This window comes from Neofelis nebulosa, chromosome 18 (assembly GCF_028018385.1).
Source record: "Neofelis nebulosa isolate mNeoNeb1 chromosome 18, mNeoNeb1.pri, whole genome shotgun sequence".
NCBI lineage: Eukaryota > Metazoa > Chordata > Mammalia > Carnivora > Felidae > Neofelis > Neofelis nebulosa.
The window spans coordinates 17,851,579-17,878,928 of NC_080799.1; the positions used below are offsets into that span (position 1 = coordinate 17,851,579).

General features: G+C 45.7%; 2 protein-coding genes and 1 long non-coding RNA gene across 6 annotated transcripts in view; 2 read left to right on the forward strand and 1 right to left on the reverse strand.

Annotated features, from left to right (window-relative positions):
• Positions 1-7,242, reverse strand: part of ITGAL (integrin subunit alpha L) — a 43,461-nt gene extending 36,219 nt beyond the window's left edge. For 2 of the 4 annotated variants that reach the window (XM_058711856.1, XM_058711855.1), the window contains exons 1-7: positions 7,052-7,242; positions 5,901-6,003; positions 5,111-5,205; positions 4,932-4,999; positions 3,412-3,529; positions 3,156-3,286; positions 1,890-2,035 (exon numbers count right to left, since the gene is read on the reverse strand). In XM_058711856.1, the coding sequence (XP_058567839.1) occupies positions 1,890-2,035; positions 3,156-3,286; positions 3,412-3,529; positions 4,932-4,999; positions 5,111-5,205; positions 5,901-6,003; positions 7,052-7,106 (716 nt within the window). In that variant the 5' untranslated portion in view covers positions 7,107-7,242. Of the gene's footprint in view, positions 1-1,889; positions 2,036-3,155; positions 3,287-3,411; positions 3,536-3,795; positions 3,923-4,931; positions 5,000-5,110; positions 5,206-5,900; positions 6,004-7,051 lie in introns of those variants that run through there. The other 2 variants (XM_058711857.1, XM_058711858.1) reach the window with 2 other exon arrangements.
• LOC131501544 (uncharacterized) lies at positions 6,018-12,778 on the forward strand. The gene is made up of 3 exons (XR_009256826.1): positions 6,018-6,326; positions 6,661-6,721; positions 12,319-12,778. It is a non-coding gene; the product is annotated as an uncharacterized LOC131501544 (long non-coding RNA).
• Positions 12,779-24,859: 12,081 nt separating this feature from the next.
• Positions 24,860-27,131, forward strand: SEPHS2 (selenophosphate synthetase 2). The gene has a single exon (XM_058710458.1). It carries the CDS (start codon positions 25,034-25,036, stop codon positions 26,378-26,380), a length of 1,347 nt encoding a protein of 448 aa, XP_058566441.1. The 5' UTR covers positions 24,860-25,033; the 3' UTR covers positions 26,381-27,131.
• The last annotated feature ends 219 nt before the right edge of the window (positions 27,132-27,350 follow it).

Genomic DNA, 27,350 nt, shown 5'->3' on the forward strand with positions numbered 1-27,350 from the left:
ATAAATACATAAAATAAACAAACAAACGGGCTCCTGGGAGTTGTAGTTTGGTCCGCTTGTGCTGGCACTGCTATTGGCTCGTGCTAGCCTCTGTTTGTCTGTGGGCAAGCGCCACTGTGGTGTTCAAGAACAGCCCATGGAAGAATCATTTGAAGAGGTGGTGATGAAGGTCATACAACAGGCGTGGACATGTTTGGATTTCCAACAGCTACCCTGCTGGATTGCCGTGGCAGATATGCCCCAAATGTAGCATTTTTCAGTGCACGTGAGGACAGAAGCCCAACACAAACATGTTCACTCCGAGGCCGCAGGATTCTGAAAGGGATTTCCAGAACCCTTTCAGAAGAGAGAAGCTGGAACAAAAATCCCCAGAGTCAAAGACACTACAGGAAGATTCACCTGGAGTGAGGCAGAGGGTCTGTGAGTGTCAGGGCTGTGGAAAATCCTTCAGGCAAAAAGGCAGTCTAACCTTGCGTGAGAGAATCCACACTGGTCAAAAGCCCTTTGAGTGGACCCACTGTGGATAAAGCTTCAGGGGCAAAGGCAATCTTGTCACATATCAGCAAAAACACACAGGAGAGAAGCCTATCAGTGCAAGGAATGTGGGACAAACTTTAGTCAACGAGGTAGTCTGGTGGTTCATGAAAAACTCCACACTGGACCGAAACCCTATGAGTGTGCTATTTGTCAGAGAAACTTCAGGAATCAAAGTAACCTTGCTGTTCAAAGAAGAGTTCACAGCAGTGAAAACCCCTACAGATGTGATCAGTGTAGAAAAGCCTTCAGTCAGAAAGGAAGCTGAATTGTTCACATCAGAGTCCACACTGGCCTGAAACCCTATGCTGCATACAGTGCAGGAAGAGTTTCTACACCAGAAGGAATCATATCTTGCAAGGCAAAACACACACAGGAGAGATACTCTATCTGTGTGGCCAGTGTGGGAAAAGCTTCACTCAGAGAGGGAGTCTGGCTGTGCACCAGCAAAGCCGTCCACAAAGACTCACCCTTTGATCACTCTCGTCAAAGGAAGTTCTCTTCATGAATTAAAAGTACAAAAACCCTCAGATCAAGCAACTTATCCAATTCTATGGGATGAACGGTGACTCCTTCAGAAAGACCATCATGGGGTAGGGCAAACTGATTTTTCTCCTTTCCCCCAAATGAGTATGAAAAGTAAATGTCTTGTTTATTACCCTTAACAGTAACAACAAAATAAATAAAATATATAATATGGCCCTTCAACACACCCCAGCTACATTCATCTAGGCCTCACTTTAAACACAGCCATCTGGCATCTCTTTCTGTCCACGCGTCCTGTCCCTGTGCTTTAATAAAACCACCTTTTTTTGCACCGAAAACAACAACAACAACAACAATAACAATAAAGCCATCTGGTCCAACTCTGGGGGAAAAAAACTTCTATAGTAGATTTAGGAAATCAGGATATGCTAGTTTCCAACGTGGACTTGAATATGTCGAATTTTAGAACAGTTCAAGGAATTCTTCAAGGACAATTTTGACTATCAGAGATTTTTGTTCACACACTGACTCCAGAAGCCGATCACCATCTATGATGGGACTCTACCATGGCTCCCATGTTCACAATCACTTTCCAAGTCTTAATTCTAGTCCCTCATGAGGTCTGGCCATACTCCCTGCCCCAAAGGTTTATGAGCTATCCCTGCATCCTCCCAAGAACTGCCCTGGGGGATTTAGTTAGTATAAAGTAGGTTTCTGTTACTTACAATTAGAAGAAACTGTAGTAAAATAGCTTCACTTGAATTCTTCCAATAACCCGCCCCTTGCTGAGCCCACCTGTTGAGTTCCTACACCCTGAAACCTGAAGAAGCCAACGAAGAGTGGGCTCTCTCCTGAACAAGGGGACTCACGTGACATAGTTGATGGCATGAAAGGTATTGGTCAACAGCCGCATATGTTTTACTTTGCCCAGCAGAGCAGCAGGGTTCTTCACCCTAACATAATCCAAGAAATCAAATTCTGTTTTGCATTCCGTGGAAAACTGAACAGCAGCAAACTAGAAAAAGAAGAAATGAAATGGCATTACATATCCCTTCCCACTTGTCTGTTCCAATCTATTTCTTTTATTTAATTAATTAACTAATTAATTAATTTTAATTTACATCCAAGTTAGTTAGCATATAGTGCAACAATGATTTCAGGAGTAGATTCCTTAGTGCCGCTTACCCATTTAGCCCATCCCCCCCTCCCACAACCCCTCCAGCAACCGTCAGTTTGTTCTCCATATTTAAGAGTCTCTTAAGTTTTGTCCCCCTCCCTGTTTTTATATTATTTTTGCTTCCCTTCCCTTATGCTCATCTGTTTTGTACCTTAAATTCCTCATGTGAGTGAAGTCATATGATATTGGTCTTTCTCTAATTTCGCTTAGCATAATACCCTCTAGTTCCATCCACATCGTTGCAAATGGCAAGATTTCATTCTTTTTGATTGCCAAGGAATACTCCAATCTATTTCTTATCTGAGACCTGGGGAACCCAACTCCACATCCCTGCCTCAAAGCATTCTTTTGAAAATGAGGTAATATATACACAAACACAGAAATAAAATTAAATAAGCCTCTGATCCCTTACGTCGTGCTGTCTGCTGAACTCCTATCCTCTGGGTCAGCCTGCCTCACCAGTGGGGATGGCTTCTAGTAACCATATTTGTGCTGAATGACCCTGCTAAACTGACTACAGCTGGTTGGGCCACGGAGAGAGAGCCACTTGACTGAGGCTAGGCCAGTCAGAATCTATTCTCCGGGAATTTGGAACTTGCAGAGGGAGGGGTTGGTTGAGAGGCCAAAAAAAAAAAAAAAAAAAACACAACAAAAACCATCCTCCTGAAACCTTCACATGTGAACTTGGGAGCTTTCCACAGTCTCATGTGATCCAAAGAAGCTGAGGGAGCTAGTCTGCAAGAGAGAAGAGGGAAGCAAAAGCCAAAAAGAAACAGAAATGAGAACTAAGGAAAATCCTACAAGCTTTTTACTTCCTGGTTCTTGACTCTTCCAGAGGTCCAGTTACACCGTGGCTTTAGATTCTGGAGACACCTCATGCTAAATTTTTTTTATGCCTTAAGCTAGCTCAAGTAGGCATGTATTGCCTACAAACAGAAAAGCTAATTAATATATTTACCTGGTAGGAAGAGTTGCTGAGTTTCCTCATCACATCCTTCATGAAGTCCAGAATTTTCTGAAATTCATCTTGCTGCAGGCTCATTGAACCATCAAACAGAAATACCAAGTCTACGTTGCCCTTTATACATTCTACAGAGGCCAGACACAAAGGGACTTAATGAAGTGTCTCCATGGGTTGGCCTGCCCATGCTGGTTCCCTCGTATGAGCAACCACTTGGGAGAGATTTTTACCCATTAGATCCCCAGATCCTTACCCTGATAACCAGGATGACTTTGCAGCACAGGACCCTTCAGATTCTGGTCGAAAAGGTAACACAGGCCACTCAGATAAACATTCTGGTCACATGTCCGAGACAGTCCAGGGTCACAGGCCTGAAGGAAGCAAAGGTTAAAAAAAGAAGGGTTAGGGCTTCCTTTTCCTGTGTGTCTTTTGGGCATCATCAGTCAAGAACAAGAACCGTCAGAGTCATCATCCCCTATCCTCACTCCCCACATCCAACTGGTTATGCCTAGAGGACAGAGTCTATACTCTTGAGTTTGGCATTCATATCGTTTACAGTTGAGCACTACCCCACATTTCCAGGCCCTTCTTCTCTCATTCTCAATCACACATTCTGTGTTTAAGCCAAATCACTCACTATTCCCGGAATATACAGTGTTGTTTCTTTCATTTATGACTATCTCTCCTGCCAAGCTGCAATTTTTCTTGAAAGTCAGAGCTCATGTCATCTTTGTATCTCACTCCTCTGACCCCATCAGAACCCAGCACATCGGCTGGCATGTTAATAACAGCTAAGTAAACAAGCTCAAATTAAATACTGGGTAAATATTTCACTCAGCTAGCCTTCTATCTCTCACATACCTGTGTCAGAAGATGCTGCTGGGATGAACTGTAAAGACCAATGGGCTTACAATCAAATGGGAATTTGACTCCAATCCTGGCTCTACCTCTTTAAAACCATGTGACCTTGGGGCACCTGGGTGGCTCAGTTGGTTGAGCATCTGACTCTTGATTTCGGCTCAGGTCATGATCTCGTGGTTTGTGAGTTCGAACCCCACGTCGGGCTCTGTGTTGACAGTGTGGAGTCTGCTTGGGATTCTCCCTCTCTCCCTGCCTCTCTCTCTCTCTCTCTCTCTCTCTCTCTCTCGATAAATAAACTTGATAAAAAATAAAATAAAATAAAACCATGTGACCTTGGCCAAGTCTCTTAACCCCTTTGGTTTTGCTTCCTCATGTATAAAATGTGTATACTGATCCTTATCTACCCAAGTGTCTCAAGGGTTAAAAGAGATAAAGCAGTGATTCCCAAACGTCAGGCATTTGTGTACCATGGGACAATTTCTGCCATGTGGGTGTCTCAGGCATATTATTATTTATTTGATATTTTATTTACTTTAAATTTACTTTCTTAAAACTTTAGCCTCATCCCAAGCAATTCAATCCAAGAAATCATGAGTTTGATGTGTTGTATATTTTTCCTAAAAAAAACCATTAAATAAAAATGTAACTATAAAACATTAAACGCTTGCATACCACCAAAAATCATCTCTGTACATCAGTGGTCGCAGATATTTCATATTTGGAAAAAACTGATATTGGGTCTCAAAAATAACTGGCTCATATTCAATTCTTAATAAACACTGATTGAATCAGAATCTCTTTGATGCTTTTAATCTTCTACAGGATCTTTATTCCATCTTCCTTTCTTCTTCTCAATCTCTCCTTAGCATCAAGCTTCACTGGCTCTCATATCACACTATACAAAATTCTTACCAAAAGGCTTCCCTTTGTGGAGTCTGTTGCCAGGGTCATTCCCAAGTACTTGGAGGTATAGTTGGAACCTGTAGACACCAGGAGATTGGGCTGGAGGAATTTAGGCAACCCAGGTGTGGTGGGCCAGCCTCAATTTCCCTGGGACACCATTCCTCCCAGTTTTCTGACCAGTTACTCACCATGCAGGCTGACTGGGATGCAGTGGCCAGTGCCTGCCTGGCACTGATAGAGGTTTCCTGTGCTGTTCCCCTCACCTGGAGCTCCTACGACAACCCTGATGAGAAATCTCGCCTGTGAGATTGAGTTGTCTCGTTTTTTACCCACCCACTCCCACCCACTGAGGGTTCAGATCCACAAGAATCTCAAAGCAATGCAGCCACTCTCTTTCAGGGAGGCTCCTCAGCTCCCACCCCTTCCCTGTGGAATCCCAGATAAGATAAGCCAATACGTCAAAATTCTAGAAAGTTAAGGATCTTTTTCCATTTATAGTCTAGAAAAACTGAGGTCCAGAGAATGATGTGGGACAATGTCACATTATGAGTTCGTTCAATCAGTCATCAATTCAAATTCAATTCAGTTCATCAGTAGCATCAATTCAGTAGCATATCTACGATGTGCTAGGCTGGGGTATACGCTAGGGATGAGGTGGGGGAAAGAGGAGCGAAATCCCTGCCGTCAGGGAGCTCACTGCCTAGTCGGAGCGCCAGTGGGAAATCTAGGAAGCGTTGCAAAGCCTTTTAGGGGCTGTGATATTTACTCTTCCATCAGACACTTATGTGGAGCTTTAAAGATGGGCTGTCCTCGTCCTATCTGACGGCCTCGCTTCTGTTTCCGAGAAATCCCATCCCGACTCCGTGAGACGGCAAGACCCTGGGGACCCGCTGGTTCCCCATCTGGCCCACCCGGGGCTGGGGTCCTGGCCGCCTGTCCTGACTCCGCAGGGCAGGGAGGGCCCGGGAGGCAGCTCACCAGTCTCCAACCTGCAGAACGCGGTACCCAAAATGCCTCCCGGCGTGTGGGAACGAGAAGTTTTGCACGTGGCGGACTTCCAGGTTGTAGCTGGAGACCTGGGCTGAGGGGCGGAGGGGGGGTGGAGGGGAGGAAGGTGCGGTCAGTCACTTCCGCTGGCCAGCGACCCCGCACGCGCCCCCAGAGCCACGGGCGCCGATTGGCCGGCGCCCACGTGCCCTAAGTGGGTGGGTCCACCCACAAAACCCAGGCGCTGTCCTCCGCCGCCTCCGCAGCCAGCTGCCTACGCCCCAGAAGGAGCCGGACCTTTCCCCTTGGGCTTCCCCTTTGACTGCCTTGACCCCGGGGAAATTTGGAAGGAGCGACTCCCTACTACCCAGAGCCCATTTGGCCTCCCTGCAAAGAAGGAAGGATGAGAAGGCGGAGGTCCGTGAGATAGTGGCAGATGGAAGGCGCCCCCCAGGCGGTGCGGTTGCCCCATAGCAGGGTGCATCTCCCTACACACCCACTTCTCCCTTGGGCCGGGCCCCAAGATAATTAGCCTCCGGCCTCCTTCCACAGACTCAGAGTTTCAGGATCCCCTGATTTCTGTGAAGCTGCCTCTCATCTCATGCTCCCTTACTGCCTACGCCACCATGCACCAGTCTCTTCCTTAGCTCTCAGATTCCCCCATGCCACCCCCCCACCCCCCACCCCCCAAGCAGCCTGGGCATCCTCTGCAAGCCCCTAACTGTCCATTCTGGCCCTGCTTTCCTTCCAGGCACCAGGCTTATTTCCACAGCATCCTAGGATGGCAGAGATGCTGCCCGCCATTTGTTCAGGTGAATGGACTGACCCCCAGAGAGGGCAGGCCCAGACCCCAGCCCAGCTCCAGGTACCCATTAGCCATCTGCCTTTTTCTAAGACCTCACTCCACATCTCTACTGCCACCTGTGTCTCCCTTCTCTGTCTTTCCCTCCATACCTTGCCTCTACTTCGGACTCTTTCTTTCCTTTCCCCCTTCTCCCTCCAAGATTCCTGATCCTCACATCAGCTAAGGCCATTCCCACCCTTAAAGCCGCTGCTCAGTACTCCAGTTCCACAAGGCCCTGCCCTTCCCCTGGCCACAGACACATGTCCCCTCCCCGACCCTCCCCTGTTCCCTTGCCTACCAAAGAAAAGAGGCCCAGACAGCAGCAGCCTCACTACGATGGTACAGGAATTCATCCTTCCAGCGGCTGCAGGGACCTGACCAAGGAAGGCTCCAGGTTCAGAGAGCCCTGGGGATTCGCTGACAACCCACACAGGGTGAAAGAGGAAAATGACAATGCCCCAGGGCCTCTTGCAGTGGGACTTTCTCACAGAGGCGCCAGCCTGGTGACACTGGGTGGGGGTGAGCCTGTAGAGGTTGTGAAACCGCATGAGTTGAGAGGAAGTGTAACCAGGTTAGAGACATTTCCTGTGCCTGCTTGCATTTTCACATCATCCAGGAGCAGACAACACGGTAGGTAGATGACCACCTCTTCTGCCCAAGGCCTGCTGATCCATTGTCTTTCACCAACACAAACGGAAGACTCTGTAAAGGTCAGTAAAGGACTGGTCAAATAAACTGTGGTACAAACATAATGGGATGCCACCAAAAAAAAAAAAAAAAAAAAAAAAAAAAGAGTAAGGAAAGAAATAAGGTAGGAAAAAGAAAAAGAATGAGATAGCTTTCTCTTCACATTGAAGAATGTCCATAATACACTGTTGAAGAAAAAGAGCAAGTTACAGACAGTATAGTTAGTGACTTATTTTTCTTCTAAAAAACAAAAAAGCAAAAAAAAAAATCCACAGAAAGGGAGAAAATATTTGCAAATCACATATATAACACAGGACTTGTATCCAGAATATACAAAGAACTCTTGTAACTCAACAGTAAAAAGACAAATAACCCAGCTTTTCAAATGGGCCGAGAGTTTAAATAAACATTTCTCTGAAGATGACATGTAAATAGCCACTAACATAGAAAAGATGCTCAGTATCATCAGTCGTTAGGGAAATGCAAATCAAAACCAAAATAAGGGGCACCTGGGTGGCTTCCTTGGTAAGCGTCCGGCTTTGGCTCAGGTCATGATCGGACGATTCCTGAGTTCGAGTTCCGCATCAGGTTGACAGCTGACAGCTCAGATCCTGGAGCCTGCTTCAGATTCTGTGTCTCCCTCTCTCTCTGCCCCTCCCTGCTCACCCTCTGTCTCTCTCTCTCTCTCAAAAATAAATAAACATTTAGGGGCGCCTGGGTGGCGCAGTCGGTTAAGCGTCCGACTTCAGCCAGGTCACGATCTCGCGGTCCGTGAGTTCGAGCCCCACGTCAGGCTCTGGGCTGATGGCTCGGAGCCTGGAGCCTGTTTCTGATTCTGTGTCTCCCTCTCTCTCTGCCCCTCCCCCGTTCATGCTCTGTCTCTCTCTGTCCCAAAAATAAATAAAAAACGTTGAAAAAAAATAAAAAAAAATAATAAATAAACATTAAGAAAATAAATAAATAAATAAATAAATAAATAATAAAATGGTGAGGTTCACAGTATGTGAATTCCATCTTTAAAAAATGAAAAATATGGGAACGCAAGCTGGTGCAGCCACTCTGGGAAACAACACGGAGGTTCCTCAAAAAACTAAAAATAGAACAACCCTAGACCCAGCAATGGTACTACTAGGCATCTATCCAAGGGATACAGGTGTGCTGTTTCGAAGGGACACATGCACCCCCATGTTTATAGCAGCACCATCAACAATAGCCAAAGTATGGAAAGAGCCCAAATGTCCATTGATGGATGAATGGATAAGAAGATGTGGTAGATATATACAATGGAGTATTACTCGGCAATCAAAAAGAATGAAATCTTGCCATTTGCAACTACGTGGATGGCACTGGAGGGCATTATGCTAAGTGAAATTAGTCAGAGAAAGACAAAAATCATATGACTTCACTCATATGAGGACTTAAAGAGACAAAACAGATGAACATAAGGGAAGGGAAACAATATAAAAACAGGGAGGAGGACAAAACAGAAGAGACTCATAAATATGGAGAACAAACTGAGGGTTACTGGAGGGGTTGTGGGAGGGGAGATGGGCTAAATGGGTAAGGGGCGGTAAGGAATCTACTCCTGAAATCATTGTTGCACTCTATGCTAACTAATTTGGATATAAATTTAAAAAAAATTAAAAATAAAATTTTAAAAAAAGGAAAGCTGAATTCAATCTATAATATTTGGCAATTTATAGAGAGCACCCATAAAAGTGAATCACTGTGTCATGAAAGAAATCAGATTGAAAAATAAAAAAATAGAAGTTGAAATTGTTTGCGTGTGTGTGTATAAAAAATCTGAAAAGACACGCAACCAAACTCCCAAACAGTAGTTACCTCTGAAGAATAACATTGACACATTTCTGTATTGTCAGATCTTTTTTTACAATGAGGATGTATAAGTTATGTAACTTAAAAAAATACAAATAGTTAAAAGCACAACAGAATTGAGGAACTTGTCTTCACTTATGGGAAAGTGGGAAGGACCTTCAGATTCTCCCTCTGTTGTGAAGAAATCCTGTTCAGCTTGCAAAGCCACTTTCAGTAGCTGTCCCTGGGGAAGGCTTTTGCAGACATATTATCTATAATCTGCTGCTAGGCAGCTACAATGTGACAAGTTGCCTCCTGGTACTTAGATAATATCAGGTAGTCTTTTTCAAATTCAGTTAAAATCAGATTATTCAGACTGATTCCTTTGGTCCTCTCTGCAGCAGTTATGATTTACATCTGACCAAATTCTTTTCTATTGTTCTGAGATGACAAAAAAGAACATACACTTAAAAATTCAAACATTACAGGGGCGCCTGGGTGGCTCAGTCGGTGAAGCGTCCCACTTCAGCTCAGGTCATGATCTCACGGTTTGTGAGTTGGAGCCCCACGTTGGGCTCTGTGCTGACAGCTGAGAACCTGGAGCCTACTTCAGATTCTGTGTCTCCCTCTCTCTCTGCCCCTCCCCCCCTCAAAAATAAACATTTTTTAAAAGTATAAAATTAAAAAAAATTCAAACATTACAGAAGCATGTAAAGTAAAAGGAAGAAAACTCTTTTTTAACATCCACCCCAACTCCTAAATCTCAAAAATAACCACTGGTAATAATTTAGAGCCATACATTGTTTGTGGCAAAAAAAAATGTTAGTTCTAATTATTAACCGTACAGGTTGGACGTGTTTGGAAAAACTAATTCTCTTCCCACAGAACATCTAACCCAGAATTAATTGTCAAATCAGCCCTCTCCAGAGTAAAGGTTTTCTTCTAGGCCATCTTCAAAATTTAGATTCTTGAATCAGGGCTTATGTTTATAGAAACTTCAAGTGTATCTGTAACAACCCCAGGGATAGAAGGAATTCAGCAAATGATCTCAAAGTCTCTACTGCTTGGATTATAGTCTATGTGTATGCTTCAGCAGGTAAGTATACTCATTTACATATTTATCAGATTTTGTTTTTCAGTTTGTTAATTCATTTAATTTATTTATTAAAAGACAGCAAGAATGAGTGGGGGGAGAGGGGCAGGGAGAGAGAGAGAGAGAGAATCTTAGCATGCAGCCTGATGCAGGACTCGATTCCACAACCCTGGGACCATGATCGGAGCCAAAATCAAGAATCGGATACTCAACCAACTGAGACACCCAGGTGCCCCTGGTTTTCAGTTTAAAAGAGCAAAAGAACATTTTTCCCCCTTCTGTTTGAGGGCTATAAATCTGAGGAAGCCTCAAAAGTACAAGAAAGCCCCAAGGATTCTAGGGAATCAGACGTTCCATGTTGGAGAGAGCAGATGACTCCCTGAAGAGTTGGGTTGCAGACATCTGAGGTTGGGACCACGTGGGGAAGTCCTGAGACAGGATGTTCCTTGCACACTTGTGGGCGCGCGCGCACACACACACACACACACACACACACTTCTTCCTTAGTCACAGGCCTTCATCATATCTCAAATAGTCTGTTCTCTGAGGGCTCAGTTGGGTCTCTCAGTTCCATTCCATTTGCCCAAACGCCCATCAATTCTCACGGGAACAATTTACTGCCACTGTAGCTCTTCCTTTCTTCACTCTCCTGCCTCTAGAGAAGGTTCCACCTCCTGGGGAAGGTCCATATTAACCTTGAGAAACCTGAGCTTGTCTCTCTTAGGCTTTAAAACCTCTGATGATTCTCCTTTTGCATACACACGATCATCTCCAAGCTTGTTGGCATGGCTTGCAAGGGCCTTGTTGCCTCTCTAGACTCTGTGCTCCAATTTAGCAAATGACTCATCGGTGTTCAAACAGATGAAGCATCTAGAGAGGACTTTATGAAACTCAAAGCATTGGCCTTACTGTCACCCACTTCTGAGGAAAGCAGCTGCAGTAGGTGCCTTCTGCTTGATGTTATCTTGGCTGCATCAAATGAGCAGTATGAAACTGACAGGCCAGGGGCGCCTGGCTGGCTCAGTCAGGGGAGCATGTGACTCTTGATCTCAGGGTTGTGAGCGTAAGCCCCATGTTGGCTGTAGAGATTACTTAAAAATAAAATCTTAAAAAAGAATAAGAAAGAGGGACGCCTGGGTGGCTCAGTCGGTTAAGCATCTGACTTTGGCTAGGTCACGATCTCAGGGTTCGGGAGCTTGAGCCCCGCATCAAGCACGCATCAGATGAGCTCAAGGCCTGCTTCCGTGAATATGAGCCCTGCTTAGGGTGAGCCCCACTTCTCTCTGTCTCTGTCTCTCTCTCTCTCAATCTGCTCCTCACCCACTTGCACCTTCTCTCTCTAAGGAAGAAGGAGGAGGGGTGCCTGGGTGGCTCAGATGGTTAGGTGACTGACTTTGGCTCAGGTCATGATCTCACAGTTTGTGGGTTCGAGCCCCACGTTGGGCTCTGTGCTGACAGCTCAGAGCCTGGAGCCTGTTTCGGATTCTGTGTCTTCCCCTCTCTCTGCCCCTCGCCTACTCACTCTCTGTGTCTCTCTGTCTCTCAATAATAAATAAACATTAAAAAAAATTAAAAAAAAAAGGAGGAAGAGGAAGAGGAGAAGAAAGAAGGAGAAAGAAAAAGAGAAAAGAGAAGAGAAGAGAAGAGAAGAGAAGAGAAAAGAAAAGAAGGAAACTGATCGTGCTGGCAGGGAGACAGCTAACCAACGGCAAGGTAGCCTCAGATAGACTGAACCCAAAAGATGCCAGCTTTCTTCAGGATGGCTTAGTTGCTCCACTTACCAACTGTTCCATGAAAATGGACTCAAGCATATCATGTCACAGAGGAGTGACAAATGAGACCCTACGCTGGGAAGTTCTGGGGTACCCAGGATCTGTGCATCTAAGATGAAGCCAGCGGCCTGGATGCCTCAGCTCTTCTGTGTCCATTGTAAGGTAAAATGATTTCAAATATGTCTTATTTTTCTATAGGTCCATCTGTAAACGATGAGAGAGAATCTTCTCTTGCTCCGCGCATGAGAGTAAACAAGATTTTGTGTGCAGCCATTTCTCATCTTCATCACTGCTTATTCCCTGGCCCAAGCCACCATCACCTAGGGCCAGGATTTTGTGGCAGTCCCCTAACTGGTCCCCTACTTCCAGTCTTGCCCCTGCTATAGTCTGTTCTCCATACAGCAGCCAGGAGGATCCTTTAAACATACAAGCCATGGGGCTGAGCCTGGATGGCTCCGTCGGTTAAGCGTCTGACTCCTGGTTTCATCTCAGGCCATGATCTCATGGTTCATGGGATGGAGCCCCATGTGGGGCTCTGTGCTGACAGCAAGGAGCCTGCTTGGGATTCTCTCCTCTCTCTGCCCCTCCCCTGCTCTTTCTTTCTCTCTCTCAAGATAAATAAATAAACATTAAAAAAATAAAATAAAAATATATGTCAGATCATGCTGCTTTCTTGCTCAAAACCCTTCGGTGGTTCTCCATTTCACTCAAAATACTAGCCAAAGTTCTCATTGTGGCCTAGAGGGACTTAAGTTGTCAGATACATCTCACTATCTTTCTGATATTTAGTCCCCATCTTGCTCACTCCTTTTCAACTACACTGCTGTCCTGGCTCTTCGTTCAGTCTAACACACCTTTGCCCCAGGGCCTTTGCACCTGCTCTTCTCTTGCTTGGGTTTCCCAAGAAAGCCTCATGGCTCATTCCTGGATCATCTCCTCTGAACTTTTCTCCTTAGCAGTTATAGGGCTTCAGCTTATAGTATTTAATTTACTTATCCATCTGGTTTACTGTCCACCTGTTAGAATATGAACTCCACCAGGGCAGAAATACTGTTTCTTGTTGCCATTCACTACTGTATCCCCAGTACCTGAAACAGTGCCTGGAGCATAGCAGGTAAATATTTAGTCAGCAAATATTCACCGAGGAGTGAATGCTTGGGGCTTCCCTTGTCCCTAAGGATAATTAAGCTTTCTAGGGTCTAGACTCTTAGGACCAAAAAGCTGTGTTGTCCGAAAAGAAGAGGTTGAAGGAGTTGAAAGAAGAGGCCTGAATTCCCAGAGTCAGGAATTTATTTAATATAGGGGCGCCTGGGTGGCTCAGTCGGTTGGGCGTCTGACTTCGGATCAGGTCATGATCTCAGAGTCTGTGAGTTTGAGCCCCGCGTCAGGCTCTGGGCTGACAGCTCAGAGCCTGGAGCCTGCTTTGGATTCTGTGCCTCCCTCTCTCTCTGTGCCCAACCCACTCACATTCTGTCTCTGTCTCTCTCAAAAATAAATAAACATTAAAAAAATTTAATATATAAAATTAAATGATACACTGGTGGCAGGTTAGAAAGAAGTTGGGTCCCTCCAGAACAGAAACTTGGAGGACACAGAGGGGACAGTCATAAGTGAGGGGAGAACAGGGCAGAAATGCAGAGAAATAGATGTCATGAGAGAGAATTCATGAGGTCTACAAACAGGGAACGGTGACAACTGAAAGGCTACCTCCATTCCCGATGCCCTCTCTCGTTCCAGTCACAGTAGGGCCACACTGAACCCTTTCTCCTGTGCTTAAATGAATAACATGTTGAATAAGCAAGGGTGTGGCAGCAGGGAGCCTCGGGGCATGCCTGGCTGATGTAGAGGGCAGCTGGAAAAGCAGGCTGGTGCCTCTCTCTCCCCCTTACCCCCCAATCCACCAGGCCTGACTGCCTACAAACCCAGGACGAATCAGGGCAAAGTTCTCTTTTCTGATTCACACAGAAGATTTGCTGGTGCAAATGGTGTGCTTGCCCAGCTGCTACCTCCCAGCCCAGGCTCCCCACCCACCACTTCCTCCTGGGTACAGTGACATGGGCCCCTTTGGTCAGGATGGTTCTGACAGAAATATCTGGGTCACCACAGGGCTCCTTCCCCTTCTTCCCACCTGCCAGGAGAGGGAGAAACTCCCCTACCCCCGGAAGGGGGCCTCAGGGGAGGGGAGGATATGGAGGCCCAGAGGGGCTCAGAGGCCCCCACCCTATTGCAAGACCCTTATGATCTCATGGCTAGGCACACCAGAGCATTCTAAAGTTCTAGAAACTCTACCTGGATTTTCTGAGGGAGGGCTGAGCTGAACATACCACAGGTAGGGATTTCCTACAGATGGCACTCTTGAGTATTCACGTGCCCTGATGTCACTGGGTGACCTCACTCCAGGGCCTCTGTTTCCAGGCCCTCAGCATATGGTTGATTGTAGCCGAAAGAGCCCATCATTCAGGGCCAGAAACCTGGGAACCAGCTCCGAGCAGTACTGTCTTGCTGTGTTGTGCCAATGACCCTCTTCACCTCTCTGGGCCTTTGTTGCTTCCTCCATACCCAGATCCCAGGCTTCTGCAGGACTCACCAGTCTATGAGTCCAAACAAGATCATATTAATGTTACCACCTCCATGTTGTTGCCGTATTACCCCCACTTGCTAGTACAAGGTCTCCAGCTTCCTGCAGAGTCTCTGCTATTTCAGAAAGTCTTTAGAGGTATTTCACCTGTGCTCTACTCCCTGGTATGTGAGCTGCTCAAGGCTTCACATTTTGGCTGTCGTTCTATAACCAAAACTGGAGCTAGAACATTTCTTGGCGATTAGCCCAAGCCCTTGAAATACCAAGACTGGGGTAGAGTCGGGAAGAACTTCTCTCCCTGCTTTGAGTGACACCAAGCTCCAGCTGTTTGGGGTCCAGGGTGTGCAGGCTAGTAAGGCAGCTCTTTCAAGTTTTACTTATGTCTCTCTCTCTCTCTCTCTCTGTCTCACTCAAACACGGGATTTATGTTCAAGGGTCTGAGCCAGACTTATACTTGCATAATAGCTACTATGTACAGGAAGGATCACTACTCCCATCTAATGGCTAAACGTTCATTCCTGGGTCAAGTTCATTCTGGTCTGAGCCTTCCCACTCAGGGCACTCCTACGCTCCCTCTTGAATAGGAACCACATTCCTATTCCAGACACGGCTCACTTGTTCTTGAACTTCCAAAATGACCAAAACCCACATTTGGCCTACAATGGGGATCTTGGTAACCTCAAGCTGTCTTCTTTGTTACATCAAGGAAAGCAAACTCCCTGCCATCTCTCTACCCCAGTGGGAAACAGGAAAACATTTCCTGTCTTCTGACCAGGTCTCTTGAGTCCATCTACAAAACAAGTCAAACAGAACCTGGAGGACTTGTCATTTTATGATGTGTTTGCTCTGTACAACAAGGTGGAGGGTTTGGGGGAAGCAGAAGCTCTCTTGATTATCTAAATGATTAGGAAGGCTTCCTCCCTTGTCTCACCACCTTTTTAACCCTTTCCGCCATTCCTCCAGCTGAATGTTCCTGAAGCTCGTTCAGGGGCTATGGATGAGTCCCCATTAATTTAGAGGGTCCGGGCCAGATGTCATACTGTGGCAAGTCACGGGCACCCATGTGGGCTTACTGAATGCAAACAAATATATTTGTCTCAAGGATATCACAAAACCCTTAGAAGAACCCAAATACGATCAGGTCTTGCAGGCAGCTGGAAGAGGGCATCACATGCTCCCTATCCTTCTCTCTGTAAGCCACCTTTCCCCACTTCTTCAACGAAGTTTGGAGAAGGCTGTCCTCCAGGGCCAACCGCAGCTCCACTTCACACATACTCTGAATTCCCACACTCTTAGGAAGGAGAATTTGAAACTGCCAACCTCTTTGTGTCATCCTTCATGACACCTTCGATTAGAAGTGTAGTAATAAAGTTTCAGATCTGAAAGAACTCTTGAATGTCACCTAATTCAACTTTGGCCTGCTGCACAAAAGTCCCTTATATAATACCTCCTATTAAATCTTCAATCAAATTCTCCTTACACACCTACAGAGACAGGATGCTCATGACTGTGTCCCAAGGAGATCCGCTACGTCTCCAGCAGCTCTGCTTGTAGGAAAATTCTTTTTTTTTTTTTAAGTTTATTTATTTATTGAGAGAGAGAGAGCACACAGGGGAGGGGCAGAGAGAGAGAGAGGGAGAGAGGGAATCTCAAGCAGGCTCTGACAGCACAGAGCCAGACATGGGGCTCCACGTGGGGCTCGATCCCACCAACTGTGAGATCACGCCCTGAGCTGAGATGAAGAGCTGGACACTTAACCGACTGAGCCACACAGGTGCCCCAGAAAATGCTTTCTTGTATTACGACACGCAAGTTTGCCTCTTTGTGACATCCATAACTTAGACCTGGTTCTGTCCCGCAGAAATGTCTGGGGACAAATCTGTTCTCTATCCCATCTGGAAGCCCCTTCAGAAATACAGACAAGGCTTACATGTCTCTCTTCCAGGCTGAACACCCTCAGTTATACCTAATAGTCCCCATGAGGCAAAGTCTCAAGTCCTCCGACTGCCCCAGGACGAACACCTGTTTCAACTATCCTCCTAAAATTCTGGTGCCCCAAGAAATAAACGCAACAAGGATCTTCAAGGAAATCCTTTAATTAAAAAAAAAAGGGGGGGCGTGGGGGAATATCTAACAATAATAGGAAGTTGGTTATACAAATTACATAAATCCATTTTATGCAATAGTATTCAGTCTTTAACAAAATATGGTAGATTTACAAGTACTAGCATAGAAAGATTGTCATGATGATCTAAGTAGAAGAAAAGCAAATTACAAAATAGTGTGTGTTACACCTTACTTGCCTGCTAGGAAGGAGGTCTGCCTTTCTCATCCTGTCTCTCTCCCACATCTCTACCTCTTAAACACTTCATTGTTTGGTGTAGACATTTAAAAAATTGGGGGGAGGAGGGTGCCTGCCTGGCTCAGTCAGAAGAGCATGTGACTCTGAATCTCCAGGTTGGGAGTTCAAGGCCCGCGTTGGGTGTAGAGATTACTTAAGTAAATAAACTTTTTAGAAAATTGGGGGGAGGATATTTAATGAACTCTACATAGTTATTTCTAGATTCTAGAGATGTCCTGAGTTATTTCTAGAGTATAGAGGATGAGGTTTTAGAGATCTTTTTATTATTATGTCATGTTTGGCTTCTTAATAAAAGGCACAGATAACTGTTTTAACCAGAAATCAACAATAATAAGGGATTTTAAAAATGCTTTAGTGAGCCCCAAATAGCAGGGTGCTGATCTCTTACCTCATTCACATTCTTTGCATTTATTCATTCAACAAATGCTCTCTCTAAGGGCTTCTCTGTGTCAGAGCTCATGCTGGGCCCTGAGCAGATGGAACCCAGTGAGGTGTGGTCCAAGCTGTAAGGAGCTCGCAGAAGTCAGAGAAAATCTAGATGGTAACTGTTAGAACAAGGAAGTTCTGGGGTCATGGGATCACAGGGGAGGAACTTCCTGAAGTCTTGAAGACAGTAGTGGTCCTATGCTGCATCCTTCCCCTCCAGTGTGTTCTTTCACTCCCCACAGAGTGATCTGTCAAAATCACAAATGCAGCCATGTCATGTCCCTGCTTAAAACCAATCCTGTGACTTCCTTTTTCTCTGAGGACAAAAAGTCCAAGATTCTTTCACATGGCCCATCAGATCTTGTATCGAATCCATCAGGAAGTCTGTTGGCTCCACCTTCAAAAAATATCCAGACTGCGACCACCTGTCACCATCTCCAGTGTAACCAAGTCACCATCGTCTCTCCCCTGGGTTTTTGCCAGAGTCTTCGCACTGTCTCTCTGCATCCACTTTCCCAACCCTGTCTACCCTCACTTCAGCCAGAGTGACCACGTCACTCCTCTGGTCTAAACTGTCCCATGGCCCCCATCTTACCCAGAGCCAAATCCAAAGGCCGTGCCAAAGCCCAAAGCCCATTAATCCCGCACATCTGGCCCTTCCTTGCCTCTCTGGCATCACTTCCTCCTGCTCCCTCCCTCACCCACTTGTCACCAGCCACAATGGCCGCCTTACTGTGCCTCCAACACATGGAGCTTGCTCGTTTCGGGCCCTTTGCCACGAGTGTTTGCCGGAATGCTGTTCCCCCAAGTTATCCTGTGACTCCCTCCCTCAGCACCTCCTAAGCCACCTTCTCACTCTTTATCTCTGTCTCCTGACCCTCCATTCTGAGTTCTGCCATCACTCTGAGTCTCTCTTTCTGTGCTGTGTCTCTCTTTCTCATTCTTCTGGCAAGCGATGACTCATTAGGGCTTCTCACATTTACCTCAGATACAAAGATGAAACTTCCCGCCACACAGGCTGCTGTTAGGTGGTTAAGAGTGTGAGGGGCTATGGACATAGGTCTTGTTTCTAGAGCCTATTGCTGGAAGCCCAGGGGGCAAACCCGGGAGAGGCTGTGTCTTGCCTGGGTCAGGCTCAGGTTCAGGGACCAGCAATGGGGATGCTGACCTGGATGTTGGGGCCAGAGTGGGGGGGCTCAGACCAATGGGGAATGTTTTGGACCTGTGGGGTTTGAATGCAGATTCAAAGCTATAGCCAAGTCAGATTACATCAGTCCTGTGATGCCCTAAGTCCTGTGTCGTCTTCACCAACACTGTGACGCATCTGTCTGACCTCATTTCTTATGGGTCTTTCCACTCACTACGTACCAGTCATCGTGGCTGTCTTTTGCTCCTAGAACACCCCAGGTACATTCCTGCCGCAGAGCCTTTGCACTTGGGCCATTCCCTCCCTGAAACACTCTTTTCCAGATATCTGCACACTATTCTTCTCTTTATTCAGGCTTTTACTTCAAAGTCACCTTTTCAGCGAGGCCTTCCCTGGCGACAGTTATGTAAAACACATATCAGACTTCCTATCCTCCCTCTCTCTAGACTTCATTCCTCCCTCCTCAACATCTATCCCTAATTAACAAATGATTGATCTTACCTATCACTATCTCTTCCCATTAGTATGTCAGTTCCACGAGGACAGGGATTTTTGTCTGGCATTCATTGCCATAGCTTTAGTATCCAGTGCACAAAAGTTTTCGACAAATATTGATGAAGGAACCCAGCAGGAGTGCTGAGCGCCTATCACATGCTGGATTATTTCCATCCATTATGTTATTTCTTACTAGAAACACTCGGAATGATCCCTTTTTTGTTTTAAAAAATTAAAAATATATGCAAGTACACAGAGCACACAGCACACTGGTCCATGTGGCCTGGAGGAAGTGACAGGGCGCCGCCTGGAGTTCAGTGTGAGGTGATGGCCCTCCTTACACGTAGAGCAAATTGTCTAAAATTCACTCTGTGAAGCTATGACTAGTACTTCTCTCTGGGAAGAGGGATTTCAAGTTCTTTTAACTTTCTTCATTTTCACTAAGCTGCATTTTGTGATTTTCCTCCAGGGACAACAGAATAATTTTGTAATGAGTTTACTGGCTCAGTCAGTAGAGCATGCAACTCTTGACCTGGGGGTTGTGAGCTCAAGCCCCACATTGGGTGTAGAGATTACTTAAAAATAAAATCTTTATTTATTTTTAATGTTTATTTATTTTTGAGAGAGAGAGAGAGAGAGAGAGAAGACAGAGCATGAGCAGGGGCAGAGAGAGAGAGACAGAATCTGAAGTAGGCTTCAGGCTCCAAGCTGTCGGCACAGAGCCCGATGTGGGGCTTGAACTCATGAACCGCGAGTTCATGACCTGAGCCAAGGTCGGATGCTTAACCGACTGAGCCACCCAGGTGCCCCAAAATAAAATCTTAAAAAAAAAAAACAACAAACGTATTAAGGGCACCTGGGTGGCTCAGTCGGTTAACCTTCCGACTTTGCTCAGGTCATGATCTTGCAGTTCGTGAGTTCGAGCCCCGTGTCAGGCTCTGTGCTGACAGCTGGGAGCCTGGAGCCTGCTTCCGATTCTGTGTGCCTTTTTCTCTCTGCTTCCCCCCTGCTCGTGCTCTGTCTCTCTCAAAAAGAAACCCTAAAAAAACTTTTTTTAAAAGGGTGCTAAACTTACTGAAATATTCTCAGTATACTAGAAATATACTGAGTGTATATTTACCACAATTAAAAAGACTTCTTTAAAATGTGCTGAACCTGGGGCCCCTGGCTGGCTCTGTCGGTGGAACTGCAACTCTTGATCTTGGGGTTATGGGTGTGAGCCCCATGTTGGGTGTTGGAGATTACTTAAAATCAAATCTTAGGGACGCCTGGGTGGCTCAGTCGGTTGGGCGTCCGACTTCGGCTCAGGTCATGATCTCGCGGTTCGTGGGTTCGAGCCCCTCATCGGGCTCTGTGCTGACAGCTCAGAGCCTGGAGCCTGTTTCAGATTCTGTGTCTCCCTCTCTTTCTGACCCTCCCCCATTCATGCTCTGTCTCTCTCTGTCTCAAAAATAAATAAACTTTAAAATAAAATAAAATCTTAAAATTTTTTTTAAATTAAAAAATAAAGTGTCCTAAACCTTTAAGTGTAGTGTTATAACTCTAAATTATCATAATGTGAAAAACTAGCGCCAGCCTCAGTGCTTTTGTTGTATGTGAAAAGCAAATGAGGGGCTGGTATTCAGGTCTTCTTCTTCTTCTTCTTCTTCTTCTTCTTCTTCTTCATGTTTACTTATTTTTGAGAATGAGAGAGAGAGAGGGAGAGAGAGAATGAGCAGGGGAAGGGCAGAGAGAGACACACACACACAAAGAATCCGAAGCAGGCTCCAGGCTCTGAGCTGTCAGCACAGAGCCCGATGTGAGGCCTGAAGTCACCAACGGAGAAACCATCATCTGAGCTGAAGTTGGACACTCAACCCACTGAGCCACCCAGGTGCCCCAGCTTTGGTCTTGATCTCAGAGTCACGAGTTCAAACCCCATGGTAGGTTTTGAAGCCTACTTAAAACACAAACATGGGGCGCCTGGGTGGCTCAGTCAGTTGGGCGGCCGACAACAGCTCAGGTCATGACCTCGAGGTCTGTGACAACAGCTCAGGTCATGACCTCGAGGTCTGTGACAACAGCTCAGGTCATGATCGCGAGGTCTGTGACAACAGCTCAGGTCATGATCGCGAGGTCTGTGACAACAGCTCAGGTCATGATCGCGAGGTCTGTGACAACAGCTCAGGTCATGATTTCGCGGTCTGTGAGTTTGAGCCCCATGTCTGGCTTTGTCCTGACAGCTCAGAGCCTGGAGCCTGCTTCCAATTCTGTGTCTCCCTCTCTCTCTGTCCCTTCCTGCTCTCTCTCTCTCTCTCAAAAATAAACATTAAAAAAATTTAAAAAACATACAAATAAACAAAAACCACCTCTTCTCCTTTGCCTGCTTTTCCAACCCCACTTCTAGGTTTTTACTCTTGCAATCTTTGACCCATATGCTTTCACCCAAGTGGTAAATGTGATTCAATGGATCTTTCAGTGAGAAACAAGAAAAAGATAAAAAGGATGCTTTCAAATGCTCATGATACAATCATAAGGATCACCCTTGTGACTCATGTGGATCACCTGCACAAAGGCACATGAACTTGTTCTAAGCCTAGTGGGTTGGTCACCGACCAAGGCAAATTCATGACTTTTTTGACCTGAGCGAACATTTTGTCCAAACAGAAGCAACAGGGAACTATAGGAATGAAACCTTCCCTTCAGAGTCCTGCTTTTTCTGGAGGCATGTTGGGGATTGTTAGTATTCTCAAGGGGGAGCCCCAGGATGAGGGATAGAACACCAGCCTTCAGGTCAAAACAGACCTAAATTTGCATTCTCCCTAGGTTGATTCCAGCTGGTGACCCTGTGCACCACTCCTGACTTATCGGGGACCTCAGTTTCCTCATCCCTAAAGTGGATAATACTGCTGATTTCCTGGGGCTGCTATGAGGATTAAAAGAGGAGAAGGGGGCGCCTGGGTGGCTCAGTTGGTTAAGCATCCAACTCTTGTTTTCTGCTCAGGTCATGATCTCTTGGTTCATGAGTTCGAGCCCCGAGTCGGGCTCTGCACTGTCACACTGGCAGCGCAGAGCCTGCTTGGGATTGTCTATCTCCCCCCACCCCTCTGTCCCTCCCCTGTTCTCTCTATCTCCCTCTCAAAATAAATAAATAAACTTTTTTAAAAAAATAAAAGAGATGAATGAGTACAAGATGCTCAGCACCGGTCATCACATGAGCCCAGCAAACTGTATTTCATAAGATGATATATTCATTCATCAAATGTCATTGCCATGTAAGGTGCTACGGAAGTCAGGGTGGACGAAACAGGGCAGCCCCTGCCTGTGGAGCTTACAGCCTAGTGGGGCGGATAGTCATGGCATAATCACATGATTATCAAATGAATAAAGAATTACAAATTGTTCTAAATGCCTAGAGGAAAAAGTCCAAAGAACAAAGAGAGCGTATAACCAGGGGCACCTGATCTAGTCACTTTTTAACCCAGATGAGGTGACTACAGATGTACTGGGATGTTTTCATTTTTCCCTTAGTGATAGGAAGATCCTTCACATGTACAATGTACTGAATACTTTGCAAAGAAATCTTCATAGTTGAGATTTTCATATGATCCTTATGCCAGATCCTAAGCAGAGATTATAACCTTCATTTTACAAAAGTGGAAACTAAGGCATAGACAGTTTATATCAGTTCTTCAAGGCTAGACAGCTCATTGACAAGTCCAAAGGTGAGACAAAATCCAGATGTCTGTTGCTTCCACATCTATTGCTTTTTGACTATTTTGTTTTTCTTCTTGTATTTTTAATTCTGAAATATAGCACACTTTCTCTTTTTTTAATGTTGAAATATAACTTACAAAGAGTGTGGGAAAATAGATGTGTGCAGTTTCAAGAACATTATGTAACTATAACCCAGCCCAAGAAACAGAAGGAAACGGAGCCCAGGGGGCCCTTATGCACCCTACCCCAGGAGTAATCCCTATGCTAAATTTTGTTAATCATCCACTCTCTTACCTTTTAAAAAAGTGTTTACCATTTTGGATATCTTATCAATATATTATTGCATTGCCTGGTGTTGAATTTTATTATATGAATGGCATCTTAGTTTACATACACTTCTGCAACTTGCTTTTTATTCCCAACATTTTGTTTTTGAGATTATCCATATTGATGATCCCTATACCTATCATTCATTTTCACAGATAAATAATATTCCACGTGTGATTATACCACAATTTGTTTATGCATTCCCTGTTAACAGATGCATGGGTTGTTTCCAGTTTTTTGTCGAAGAATCTCCCATCCCCAACCACCTCATTCTCTCCCCAGAGGCAATCAATTTACCAGTTTCTGGCGATTATACTCCCAGAAATATGCTATTGCATAAATTTCCCCCTTTTACAACAAATAGTAGTATTGTATAAATACTGCTCTGAAGCTTGCTTGTTTCTCTTCACAAACATCATCCGCAGTATAGCCTGGTAGTCTTTGGAACAGATTGCTTGGATTCATATCCAGCTCCATTCTAAACTGGCTATGACCTTTTATAGGGCATTTAATCTCTCTGTGCATTATATTCCTTTTCTGTAAAATGTGGAAAGAATCGTAACTCAAAGAGTTTTATGAGGACTAAGTTAATATACATAAAGTACTTAGGACTGTGCCTATTAGAACTGTAACCATTATCAATAGAATTACATCAATGTTCTCTCGTTCTGTTTTACAGTTGCTTGGATGGATAGTCTATTATATAAACGTACCACAATTTATTTTAATCATAATTGATAAACATTTAGATTGTTTCCAGTATGTTGATATTACAAACAGCACAGAAAACAAAACATCCCTACCATTTCCCACTCACAGCTCATGAGTACATCTGTAGAATAAAGTCCTAGAATTGGAACTGCTGGGCCAAAGGTATTATATGCATTTATAACCTTAATGGATATTGGCAAATTGCTCTTCAGGGTTACATCACAGATTCTCATATATACTAACTTAAAGACATACAGAAACCTGAGGACAAAAGAAGGTAAGCTACTTTGTTGTCCAGATAGATACATCACTGATTCCAGAGAGGGAAAGTGACTCACACAGGCAGTTAGTGGTGGAAACAGCACCAGAACCCAAGCAGGTGTCTGCCCTTAAGAGCCTTAAAAGATTTTTATTTTATTTTTATTGTTTATTTTTTTAATGTAATCTTTACTCCCAATGCGGGGCTTGAACTCATGACGGGGAGAGCAAAAGTCGCATGCTCTTCCGTCTGAGCCCGCCAGGCGCCCCTGAATCTTACAGGTTTTTGGAGTTCATTTTAACATTTCATTATTTTGATGCTACAGTTTGCTTGCCTAATGGTAGTAACTTAATATCTAATTTTTCATTATTCGTTCCGAATTTTTCCCTGGGCTATTTTCCTAACCTGGATTGGTCACGTGCGCTGTCATGTGACCCTTGGACCTTTCTGACCTGTAATAGATCTACCAAGTGACCCCCAAATTCCTCATCTCCGAAAATGCAGCACTTGGTCAACTGCCTCTAGGGAGCAAAGTCGCACCAGCCTCTCCCAAGAGATCGTTTAAATTACAACTAGCGGAGCGAACCAAATAGCAAACGGGTAACCTAGTCCACACCAGTTTCGCAAACTGCTGGTTGATTTGTAATTCATCTCTTAGATGAAAGGAAGCCCGCCCTCGGTTGCGAAGTCGTCATTGGATGGCACGGCTGTCAATCATCGGGGCTATAAGTACGGGAGGCCGGCGGCTCCTCCCTCAGGAAGGCCAGGAGCGCGCGGTGTGGCGTGAGTCGGGCTGCGTGAGTCGTGCGGAGGAGACTCTCTGCGGTAATATCTGTTAATCCATATTAACTGGAGTAGAAAATAAAAGGGAGCGCTCCTCTCCTCTTTTCCCCTCCCTGCCGGGCAGGCACGATGGCGGAAGCGGCGGCGACGGGCGCCGGCGGAGAGGCGGCGGTGGCGGCGGCGGAAGGCTCGGGCTCCGCCGGCTTGTCTCTGGGCCGCGGCTTCTCGAGCTACCGGCCCTTCGAGCCCCAGGCGCTGGGCCTCAGCCCGAGCTGGCGGCTGACGGGCTTCTCCGGCATGAAGGGCTGAGGCTGCAAAGTCCCCCAGGAGACGCTGCTCAAACTCCTGGCGGGACTGACGCGGCCAGACGTTCGGCCCCCGTCGGGTCTGGGCCTGGTCGGAAGCCATGAAGAGGCGGCCCAGGAAGGCGGCCTCCCGGCCGGGGCGGAACCCAACCCAACCTTTCCAGCCCTGGGCATTGGGATGGACTCCTGCGTCATACCCCTGAGGCACGGGGGCCTGTCACTGGTGCAGACCACGGACTTCTTTTACCCCCTAGTGGAAGATCCCTACATGATGGGGCGCATAGCGTGTGCCAACGTGCTGAGTGACCTCTACGCCATGGGTATTACTGAATGTGACAACATGTTGATGTTACTCAGCGTCAGCCAGAGTATGACTGAGGAGGAACGAGAAAAGATAACACCGCTCATGATCAAAGGCTTTCGCGACGCTGCTGAGGAAGGAGGGACTGCAGTGACTGGTGGACAGACAGTAGTAAACCCTTGGATTATCGTCGGAGGGGTTGCCACTGTGGTATGTCAGCCAAATGAATTCATCATGCCGGACAGTGCAGTTGTTGGGGATGTGCTCGTGTTAACCAAACCCTTAGGAACCCAAGTTGCTGTCAATGCCCACCAATGGCTGGATAATCCTGAAAGATGGAATAAAATAAATATGGTGGTCTCCAGAGAAGAAGTAGAGCTAGCTTATCAGGAAGCCATGTTCAATATGGCTACCCTAAACAGAACTGCTGCTGGACTAATGCACACGTTTAATGCACACGCAGCCACAGATATCACAGGCTTTGGCATCCTAGGACACTCTCAGAACCTTGCAAAACAACAAAGAAATGAGGTGTCATTTGTCATTCATAATCTGCCAATCATTGCCAAGATGGCTGCCATCAGCAAGGCCAGTGGGCGCTTTGGGCTCCTTCAAGGAACCTCAGCAGAAACTTCTGGGGGATTACTGATTTGTCTGCCGAGAGAACAGGCAGCTCGCTTTTGTTCTGAAATCAAATCTTCCAAGTATGGAGAGGGTCACCAAGCATGGATCGTCGGTATTGTAGAAAAGGGAAACCGGACAGCTCGGATCATTGACAAGCCTCGAGTTATTGAGGTCCTACCTCGCGGGGCCACTGCTACTGCTCTCGTTCCTGACAATTCCAATGCTGCCTCTGAACCTGGCTCCTGAGACGGAATAGCAGAAGTTGTGTGGACCTTAGAGTCTTTGTACACAATCATGGACGATTCTCAAAACTTTATTTTAAGAAGAAATTTCCAAAGAAGGCTGCCTGCATAGTAGTTCCGGCTGCCCTTTCTCAGTGATTTGAATCGGCTCATCACAAGCTGCACATTCCAAGGCCCGAAGTAACATTTTGGACTTCAAGGTGGGGTTTGCTCATCTCTTACATGGGAGAGAAGCAGAAAAACCTCTGTTACTTCTTTCCAAGAACAAGATGAGGCTCTTCTGGTTTGAGGGATTTTTCTTAGCATTGGGTTGATTCATGTCTGCACAGGGGGTGAGATTATTGAAATTACATACATACCAAAAAAGGTAAATTGCAAAATGATTTAGATCAGAAGCAAATAAGTTTGGACCAATACTGTTGATAGAACTAAATTGTTAAGAGAGATCTTACATTGCAATGTCAAATTCTTTATTAGATTTGTTTTCAGAAACACTGGCTCTTTCCTGCTCTGGGCAAGAATTGAGCAGCTTGTCCAATGACTGGGAAAGGAGGACCTGCGACCATCTGATTTGGTCTCTGTTAATGACGTCTCTCCCTCTAAACCCCTTTAAGGACTGGGGGAGGCAGAGCAAGCCCCAGAGCCCAAGCCTTGATGGTCATTGAGATGTTAAATCTTGCACTGAAAATTTCTGGCGATTTAATCAATAAAGTAATTTCTAGTGAAATAAATAAAAGGGACTTTGTTGAAAAATTCTTCTGACTACTATTTGGATTCTTGGGAGTTCTGAATCTTTTACAGTGTTATAAAATGAGCCAAATGAGGGGCGCCTGGGTGGCGCAGTCGGTTAAGCGTCCGACTTCAGCCAGGTCACGATCTCGCGGTGCGTGAGTTCGAGCCACGCGTCAGGCTCTGGGCCGATGGCTCGGAGCCTGGAGCCTGTTTCCGATTCTGTGTCTCCCTCTCTCTCTGCC